This window comes from Lathyrus oleraceus, chromosome 4, assembly GCF_024323335.1.
Source record: "Lathyrus oleraceus cultivar Zhongwan6 chromosome 4, CAAS_Psat_ZW6_1.0, whole genome shotgun sequence".
NCBI lineage: Eukaryota > Viridiplantae > Streptophyta > Magnoliopsida > Fabales > Fabaceae > Lathyrus > Lathyrus oleraceus.
The window spans coordinates 36666329-36677206 of record NC_066582.1 but is presented as its reverse complement, the minus strand read 5'-3'; the positions used below and the strand labels follow the sequence as shown (position 1 = coordinate 36677206).

Sequence of the window (10878 nt, the reverse complement as noted above, 5' to 3'; positions counted from 1 at the left end):
CATTTTTTCCACCCAAACACACATTTAATGAAAACAACAAGTTAATGTGATTAATTGTTTTATTATTTTTACTCTACATCTTATAAAAAATGTTATATTTTTTTCTCTTTCACAAAATAAAGATCTCTTTATGAATAAAATTTAATATTTATTTTCTTTCTTAAAAAAAATATTAAACTACTTGTATTTATTCAGATATACCCAACTTTATAAAAAATACTAATTTGTTATTTGATTTTTTTGTTTTGCTTTTCTTATTGATGATCTTGAGGTTTGTTATTTCCTATCTAGGGTGAGCACAAATGGTGAATTTGAATCTGAATTATTCTAGAAACATGAAACGGAAGATACCAATATTAAACCACATAATATATCATTTTATTGAAGAACAATAACATAAAATTAAAATTAAACAAAAAAAAAGCCTAGAGTGGTTAATTTTATTGAAGAAAATAAATGTTTATTGTAGCTACCTATTATCATTCTCCTAGAATTTCCTCACTGGATTCAAGAAAGGAAGTGAAAGAATGAAGATTGTTAGACACATTAGTTTCATCACCAAAGTTACATTGTGTCCAGTTCTTCAAAATCTCATCAGAAAACATCCGAGTCTGATCCGAACACGGCGACGATAACAGATCGTTATAATCGAAACTGCACGTCGCCGAGAAATCCGAGTTCAGAAGTTCGGACAAGCAAATATCATCTCCAATGTTAAAATCAACCAACAAATCTGCAGACAGTTCTTTATCTTTATCAGGAAAAGACAGAAAACCGTTTCTGTTGTTACTCGTCGAATCACTCGCCACAGCATCGACAGCCATTGATGGTTTTGTTTCTGTTGCTGTCTCTGTCTCTGTCTCTGTCTCGTCTTTGTTCTGCAAAGTATGCATTGGTGATGAGTGAGGAAGTGAGTTTATGAATAATACCTTAGAACATTTTGTAGCTTTTGTACGGACAACATGGGAGTTTTGCATCATTGCCTTAGGATTGTTCTGTTTCTGTGTGATCTTTGAGTTTTTCGGTTTAGTAGAGATCATCATAGTAGGAGAAGAATTGTTGGTGTTTTGTTGATTCAGATCTTTCACTTTTTTCCCTAAATTCGTGTTCCAATAATTCTTGATTTCATTGTCTGTTCGTCCCGGTAATCGTCCCGCTATAAGTGACCATCTGCCACAAATGATAGACAAGAAAAATTAATACACATTATTAACTTAATAAATTAACATTTAGTCCCTTCAGCGATATTAATTAAATAAATGATGTATTTTGTATGATCTATATATAGATCAAATACATCAATTTTATTTATATACTTTACCTGTTTCCGAGTAATTTGTGAAGTCTGATGATAAGTTCTTCTTCATCAGTTGATATATTACCTCTTTTGATATCCGGTCTTAGATAATTCAACCATCTAAGTCTACAACTTTTTCCGCATCTTTTTAAACCTGCACGAGAAAACAATTAAAACAAAAAACCATAAAAGTGTAAGAATCATCAACAAGAACATGAAAGAGAAAGAACCTGCTCTTTTGGGAAGGTTTCTCCATTTTCCTTCACCATGAAGCTTAATGTAATCAGTGAGGATTTTGTCTTCATGAGCAGTCCAAGCACCTCTATTCAAGCCTTCCTTTGAACAACAAGGACTTCTTCCCATTGATGGTGTTCTTAATTAGATTGTCTTGGATTCCTACCTCTCTCCGGATTGGAGTATTTGGATGTAGACAGAATTAAATAACTTTGCAAGAGTAATTGGTAACCATCTATATATACACACATGTGCCAATATATGGAGCCTTTAGGTTGTTGCATATAAAATTGGGATCATTTATGTCATGTGATGGAACACTCATGGAATTGGACTTGGCTAGTTTTTTTTCTTTATGGATTCCATATATTTACCAATGGTAAATACATTTTTTATAAACATTTAGAGTCTAATTTCTTCTATGGCGAGTGTAGATAGTAAAAATCTTCATTTCTAACAAATGAATTCGAAAGGTCAAACTAAGACTCGAATTCGATCTAATTAGATTTTTCATCGATAAGTTTATTGATTTTTTTTTTTTAATATTTGAATAACTTATAGTGGCTACATATTTCCGGAAATAAAGAAAAAGTTATAAGTGTATCTCAAACAAAAGTAATTAAAAATGTACGTGAGCCGGTTTGAGTTGACTTTGATCAAATCTAATATTCAATTCATATAAGATATTTTGGTTTGGGCGAAATTATTTAAATACTCATAGTTTCTGGAGATATATCTCCGGACGCATTCAATTCATATTAGATGCATTTCCGTAACAATTTAAAACATTTAATAAATCCCACTCAGAAACCATTTACATTTAAATTGTAGTGAATATTCTGGAGATTCATCTCCGATACGTTCGGTACCTAGACACGTAACTGTTATCATCCAACAGTTTCAAGAGTTGTTGCATCTCATTTCTATCCCCCATAAGCATCTTGTTAGTCAGGTACCAAATAGTATACACTTACTTGATATTTGATATATTTTCGGGTCGTTTCCGTTTCAATGTTGCAAGTATATTTTTCGATTGTACCAGATTCAAGGTCATGTCAACAACACATTCTTTCTCTTCAGGCATGAACAGAGACACACTAGGATGACCGATTAATTTTTCATACAAATCATGGTTATGTGATAAGTGCTAAATTGTAGTAATTTTGTGTGTGAATAATTGACACTTATTCACTTGTGTCGCGGCTGAAAAAATGACAAAGTCGCCACCATCTTTTATCCGTTCCTAAGGAACAAGAAAATAATGATAAAACATATTAGTTAAAGGAGAGAGACTAGGTTCGGGAGTCGGTTAAGTAAGGGAAAGGTATTAGACACCCCTTACCTCCATTATACTCAATGAGATCATCTTCTAAGTCTAGGGTTATTGTATGCCTAAGGGGATATTTGCTTGCCATTCATTAATTGTTGATTATTTATTTATTTACAGAAAATTATTTTATTATTAACAAAAAGAAAATTTATTAAAAGGAAAAGACCTAAAAAAGCTTTTGATTATTGTACTCGCTAGAGTTTACAACTCTATGCCTACGTACCCTCATGTTGGATGAAGGATCAGAGCATTGTAGTTCTTGTAGAAAATAATTGTTAGTTTTGTCGTTTTTATCCCTTGAAAACTCTCACACATCGGGGGCGGAAAAATGATTGATTTTTAAAAAGCCTCAATACTCCAGGGTAGAGGACTTACAGTTTGAAGTAGGTTGAATTTAATTTTATCCCTTGATTGTTTGTGAAGATAATATTTAATTTATTTTAAGAAAATAAATTTTAGAATATTTGATATAACCCTTATCCCGATTTTATCCCTGATTTTATCCCTTGAAAATCCTAAACTTTTATCTCGTATTTTATCTCATATTTGTATCCCCTGTTTTTATCCCTTGATTGCAAATATAATTTAATTTAGTTAAGAAAGTAAATTAAATAAGATGCAATGTGATATACCCCTTATCCCAAATTTATCCCTAATTTTCATCCCTTAAAATCCTAAAAATTATTCTTGATTTTATCCAATGTTTTTTTATTTAGTTAATCCTAATTTTAAATGTCTAATTAGTTAAGTATTAATATTAAAATTAATTAATCGAATTAATTCCATTTATTAAGACATAATTAAATTAAACCATAAAAAACACAAAATGAGATAATTAATAAAAATTAAAAAATCTTAATTATTAATTTAACTGAATTAATCACGAAGTCTATAAATTAATAATCAAAATTAAAATTAATAATTAATTAATTAACTAAAAGAACAGGGGATCGGGGTGTATCTTTATAATTTTTTTTATTTTGTATTTTTTATGAATTAAATTTTTAAAAATATTTTTTTTACGTATTCTTGAATTTAATATATTAGTGATCAAAATTAACTAACCTGGATTAATTTAATAAAATGAAGGAAAGACCTAATTATAATTAATTAAAATGGAATGTGACTTTTTGTAACTTATAATATTTATTTTTTATTTGTTACTTTGATGATTATTAATTTTTGGTATTTTTATTAAACTCTATTTTTTTTATAATTTAAATGAGAAAATAATTATTTACAACATTGAAAGACTCTATTTTTGTATATTTTTGAATTAATAGAGAAAAGAAAATATTTTTGTTTTTATAGGGAACTAAAGAAGTAGTTTTTGTTATTTAAATTTAAATGAAAAAGAAATAATTTTTTATTTAATAAATATCTAAAGATTTAATTTAGAATTATGATTCTTTAAATAAAATAGAATGCGGTAAAAAAAAAGCAATGGTTCTAGATCCCAAATATAATTACAAAGCCTATTTAAATATAAGTAATAAAAAACAATGCTACTTTATAAAAAAATAGTAAGTAAGATAAAGTAGTAAACAAATAAAAAATAAAAAATAAAAGGGAAATAAATAAATAAATAAATAAATAAAATATAAAATGTATACATAGTAGTAGGGGTGGCCATTTGCATAATCAATATCTTGTCTTGACCTTTTCCAAAATCAAACTTTCATAGCCACTTCCAAATCGACATGTGGCAACGAGCTCGAAGACGTTGTGGCTTTGGTTGGATGGCGAGCAGGACGGAGGTGACCGACGCGGTTTTTATGGTGAAAGGTAATATGCAGCGGCTTGCAGCGGTGTCGATTGGGTGGCTCGTGCGGTTGCTGTGTTGAGTCGCATAGAGATTCGATGGTGGTGCTGTAGAGGTTTCACGACGAGTTGCGATTTCATTGGTCCGATTCCTTCTTTTTCTTCTTTTGATTTGTTTTTGTTGCCTGATGAGTTATTATGAATCAATTGGTATGTGTTTGTGTTGGGGTGTTTTGATCTTGTGGATTTGAGAGGTTTATGTTGTGATAAAGTTTGTGTTTAGATTTGAATGGTGATGATTTTTTCCCGTGTTTTCAATTTCTCTATGTAAAGAAAAGATTTGGGATGATTTTTGGTTTCCGTGGAGTATGATTATAGAATTGTTGATGTTGTGATGATTGTATGAAGAAGTGGTGGTTCTTGAACTTGTGACATAAGATTTGATTGTGAATTTACAGATTTTGTTATGGGTTTTGCTGTGAAAAGGGAAACTTATTTTTTTTTATTTTTTTTTGGGGGGGGGGGGGGGGGGGGTTGGGTTCTAGTATTTTTGAACTAAGATGATAATGACGGTGAGTTTTCATCCTCTCGGGGGGAAGATGATTAAATATAGGGAGGAATCCTAATTTTGTCCATGGAGTTAGATTCTCTAGGGATGTATAAGGACTTTATGACTCTGGTGCTTTGTTGGTACTCAAACCAATCTTAGGTGGGACCCCTGTTGATACCTTTGGTAGTTAGTTTCAACCCATCCGGGTGAAACTTGCATACGATTCTCTGATCATCTGATCATTTTACCGAAATCGAGTAGAACTCAGACGATCTTTCGATCGTTGTTTGATAAAAACCTGGTAGAACCCTTTTGATCATTTTCAACCCCTCCGGGTGTGTAGCGGTAAATTTTTTGAGATCAAGCTACTGATTAACTTAACTCATAAAGCAAGAGTCGTCACCGCGCTTTTGTTGTTTCCAAAGAAAAAGGGATAAAGTATGAACAAAACCCGACGAAAATTTAAAATAAAACTAATAAAAGAGACAAGGGTCCGGGGTTGGTTATACAAAGGGAAGATGTTAGCATCCTAAACAATCATGGTACTCCATGAGAACCTCTTTGAAAATATGTACATTTTAGTTTGAAAAGAGTGTTGTTTGCAAAAATATTGGAGAGATGGAAAAAGAAATATATTTTTTTATAATTTTGTGTTTGCCAAGACCCTTTGAAGTCTCATGCCTACGTACCAACAAAGTGCAATGGATGATCAAAACCTTGTAGTTCATGATAAAAATAACAAATATGTTAGTTTCGATTCATTTTTAATGAAAATACATTTTGTTATTTTAAGGAGAATACTCAACTAGTCACCCACAAGTATGAGAACTTTGCATTATCATGAGAAAGGCTCCAACTTGGATAAAATCAACAAGTATGTCACTAGATCTCACAGATGGAAAAGAATTATCATCAATGCTATGGGGATAGGAGAATTATATCTCAACTATGAAATGACTCATGTCTAAACTTATTGAGAAATTTTTTAAAAGGAAAAGTGCACAAAGGGCACACAAATGGTTTAGATGAGTTATGCATTTTTTAAGTCTTTTGAAATTGGTCTGAATATGCTTAAGATGGATTAACATTTATTAGGGGAAAAGTTTTGAAAATCACTTGACAAAAGTCAAGGTTTGTTAAGAAAATGGTGCAAGTTAGAAAATAAGAAGATTTTTGAAAAGAGGGAGAAGATTTAAAAATTAAAGAAAGGGAGGAGAAGAAGAGACTATCCTAGAGCATAAAGTAAAAGTTAGGGAGAAAATATCTAACCAAGATATAGCAAGCTTTATGACATAAGTCAAACAAGAATTCCCTCATTTGGATTAAGCCTCAAGCAAGCCAAATAAGCAAATGATAATCCATGTATCTGATGAAACCAAAATAACCAAGCCAAGTCTTCAAATAAGTCAAATGTCAAAGGTATCAGATGAATCTTAAGGTCTCAAATCACAATCTCCTAAAGCAAAGGTTAAGATCCTAGCTCTAAGTCCATAACTCCACAACAATACTAAGGATAACAACCTCAAGTCCATGGATAAAAGGGAACAATTTTTTTTAGGTTTTTTCTTTATTAATGTTTTCTTTACAAGGATATGAAAGAAAAGTCCAAATGGACAAAGAGCAAATGACATAATCATAAATAATATGATATGGGATGCTAAACATAAAGTATAAAATAAATGACATAAAATAAAAGTATAAAGTAAATGACATTGAAATAAAAGTTAATACAATAAAATGTTAGTAAATGATGTTAGTAATCAAAAATGAAATATGGTTTGGTCATTTTTTGGAGAACACTCCACTATTCACCCACAAGCATGAAAACATGAACCCATACATCATTTACGAGAAGGGCTCAAACTTGGATAAAATTAACAAGTATGCCACTAGCTCTCATAAGTGAAAAGGGAGCAATATTTTCACATAATACCATGAGGAATAAGAGAATAACAATCTCACTTATAAAAATGCCTTGCTTTGGGGACAAATTTAGCGCTATGTTAAGCAATCGTAATTGGACTTATGTAGAAGTCACAACTATCTGAGGTCGATCAATAATAATATTAGTGTTAATACACGCTAGAGAAATGATATGTAAATCATTCTCCTAAAGTCATGTCACACAAAAAAGAAAAGAAGGAACGATCAACCACAAAGGTTAGGAGGATGATCCATTACTTCAATCCATACTTCATGACACTTAGGACAAACTTATGCATCAATCTAAAGTACCTTAAATGATCTATGATCAATTAGGAGGTAGATTTGAAATGATGAAAGTTAATCAAGTACCAATATGCACATTATAAACAAGATAGACACAAGCCATCCAATTGATTAAAGGGAAAAAGAAAGAGATGAAAGAAGAAGGGGACAAGAGACGCCACACCCAAATTGGACCAAAGAGTTGATCAAGTCATCATCAAAATTAATCATCCATTTTGGTGGATTAGGGTTTTCACCCCACCAACATCCAATATCTATTGAGTTTGATGAGACTCATGATTCAAACCATCATGATCCAAGGCCAAAAAAAGTTCACGAAGGTCATAAAATATAAAATGCAATTAAATGAAATAAAAAAGCACCAAAATTATTTTTTAAATGAATTTTAAAATAGAAATAAAATGAAAAATTCATAAAATCCTTCAAAATACCAAATAAATGACCAAGAAAATTATGGAAGGTTGGAAATAAAATAAGAAGCATGTAATAAATTTTTCAGAATTAAAATGCAGAAAAATATTTTTAAACCAATTAAAACAAAGGAGAAAAGAGAAAATTTATGAAAAATTCAAAATCAGTGAATAAAAATGTGAAAAAATAAAAATCAAATGAAGAAAAATAAAAGAGAATTTTAGAAATTATTTTGGAATTTTTTGGATGAAAAATGAAATTACTATGAATTTAAAAAAAAGCAATTAAAAATAATAAAAGAAAAAGAATTAAAAATCAGAAAAAAACGGAGCGTTGGATCACGCCTCATTAATTGATGTGGTAGATCCAACACTCCTCAGATTAAGATGCATGATGGAACACGATGCAAACAACACACGAGATCCAATTCAAAATCAGCCAATCAAAACATTTCGTTTGTCCAACGTGTCTGGCCAAACTCAGACGACCTGGAACACTCCGGTCATCTTCTCCGGTGGACTCTCACCGGAGTTTCATTGTTTGGTAAATTCAGAACACGAGACCACCACCATTGTGATCCTCTTCTCATCCCGAATTTAACCTTATGCTCTAAATTCATTTATCTAAATTGAGCAATGGGAATTTCAAAGAAGTTTCAGAAGCAAACAAGCCACAAAAAATAAATTTAAATGATGGACACGATCAATCAACACCAGATAAGTTAAGGGAAAGCATCAGAGAGCGAATGACTGCAATGTGGTAACTTGTTTGAGTTCAAATGATACTCAAACTAACTTATCCAAATGGTGATCAAAAATTGATGAAGCTCGATCTGGTTAGAGCACTTCAGAAGGTCTTAGAGCTTGAGAATTGTTGCAAAAGCTTTAGAGGATGCCGAAGATGCTAATGGAATCAAGAAATTGGGTTGAAATAAGCTGGAATTCAAAACACGATAGTTGAGTTTTTCTAGAAAATTTCAAGTTACAGTAGAGATTTCTTGGCTCTCAAAAGCTTGGAAATAAATACAATAGCTTCCTCTATTTATAGTAAATGTGTTTGGATCCAAATACGTGTGAAATGATGCTAAATTCGTGCAAAACGAATTTGATCCGAATGTGAGAAAAATGTGACTTGCAACTCATCAAAACTCAGCGAAATGATGTGTTTCAAAGGTCAATTAACTTCTGGAGACTTGGATAAACATGTTTACGTCCAAAACACATGCTAATTTGGCTTGGAATTGAGATTAGTGAGGTTCAAATTTCGGGCAATGTTGATTTCTTGAGTTCCAAGTCATCGTGTTCAATCTAATGGAGCACCCTACTCAGGAGGCTTTTTTATTCCATTCTTTTTGCAATGTGTTGAAATCATAACAAAGATTACAATGTTCCAAGAAATATTGCATTTGGATGTTTGAGCACAAAGTTATGGCATGTTGAAGTTGGCATGAAAAATTGGTTATGTAACTTAGAAAAATTCAAGTGTTCAATGGCTGAAAATGACCTATAATGTTTCGATGAATTCCATGGCCTTCTAAGCATTATTTGACCTTGATCTTTGAAGCAAACTTATAGAGGGTGTCACAAATGACGTTTTGCAAAAAGAATCATCCTCAAATGTTGAAAGTTTAAGACGTTATGAATCTTGAAAGTTGAGAAAAAGTCACTTGAAAATAGGTCAAATTTCACTAAGTCAACATATGACCTATGATCTCTCCAAACTTTTGATGATCCTCCAAGCATAATTGGCTCTTGTCATGCAAATAGAAGTTGTAGAGGATGTTGAGAAGATCCATATTCAAAAAGAAGCATTCAAAAAATGTTGATAATTGAGAGAGTTATGATCCTTGGAACTTTGACTTCAAAATGTTGACTTTTAGGTCAAACCACTTGGAACAAGCTTGTGTACTTTGACTTTTCTTTCATTTCAAGGTACATGGATGATCATATGGACTTAAAATAAGGTGTACTTGAATGTATCTTGATTAGATTTCTCAAAGCTTGAAGTTTCTTGTTGAAGAAGGTATGGAAATAAACACATGAACCTTTGACTTTCCTTGAGAAGTAAGCAACAAATCTTTGATGTACTCTTGCTCAAAATGAGATTGAAAGATACCTTAGAACCTTTGAGATCATGCATTTAAATATAGCTCCCTTGAGAATCAATGGTTGGCCACACCTTGCTGAGGAATCAAAGAAAAACCTAGTTGAGGAATCAAAGAAAAACCTAGATGAGGAATCATGTTTGATACTCTTGATGGCAAGCCCTACCTTGCACAATAAACTTAAATAGAACATATTTTTCTATTTTGATTAGTGGTTAGATAAACAATGAACATATAAACACAAAGGTAAAACATCAACCAATGGGTGCTTGATGATTCCTACAAAAGCAAAACCCAAAGATGAGAGGGAAATAAACCAAAAGGTGACCTTGTTTGTATGCAAGGATGCCAATGGCATGTGGAATATTAAGGTTAAGAATTAGGGCATGACATGGTGAAACTTGCATACGATTTCTATGATCACCCGATCATTTTACAAAAATCGGGTAAGACTCTGATGATCCGCCGATCGTTGCTTGATAAAAACCTTGATAAAACCCCTTTTATCAATTTCAGCCTATCCGGGTGAAACTTGCATAGATTCCTATGATCATCCTATCATTTTAGAGAATCAGGTAGGACTCTGACGATCTTCCTATTGTTGCTTGATAAAATCCCGGTAGAACCCATTTGACCAGTTTCAGCCCATCTGGATGAAACTTTAATACGATTCCTATGATCATTTGATCTCTTTAGAGAATCAGATAGGACTCTAACGATCCTCCGGTTTTTGAAATTCCTATGATCATTCGATCATTTGAAATCTTGGTTGGACTTTGGTGATACCCCGACCACTCTTGATGGAACCCCTTGATGAAACCCTTTCTGATCAATTTTAACTTTTTTAGGTGAAGCTTGCACATGATTCCCATGATCATCCGATCATTTTACGGGAATCAGGTAGTACTCTATTAATACCCAGATCACTCTGGATGAAACCCATTGGTAAAAGTCTAGAAGAA

At 32.0% G+C, this 10878-nt stretch overlaps 1 protein-coding gene across 2 annotated transcripts; it reads right to left on the bottom strand.

The window, feature by feature from the left end:
• Nucleotides 1-322: 322 nt before the first annotated feature.
• On the bottom strand, nt 323-1830 carry LOC127138671 (transcription factor MYB1). Of its 2 annotated transcripts, XM_051065161.1 has the most exons (4): nt 1528-1830; nt 1322-1451; nt 984-1170; nt 323-878 (listed from the first exon to the last, which is right to left on the bottom strand). In XM_051065161.1, the coding sequence occupies exons 1-4, from the start codon at nt 1658-1660 to the stop codon at nt 480-482; spliced, it is 849 nt and encodes a 282-aa protein (XP_050921118.1). In that variant the 5' UTR covers nt 1661-1830; the 3' UTR covers nt 323-479. The 2 variants fall into 2 exon arrangements, with proteins under 2 accessions (XP_050921118.1, XP_050921117.1); XM_051065160.1 differs by having other exon boundaries at nt 323-1170; nt 1528-1826.
• Between the last annotated feature and the right edge of the window lie 9048 nt (nt 1831-10878).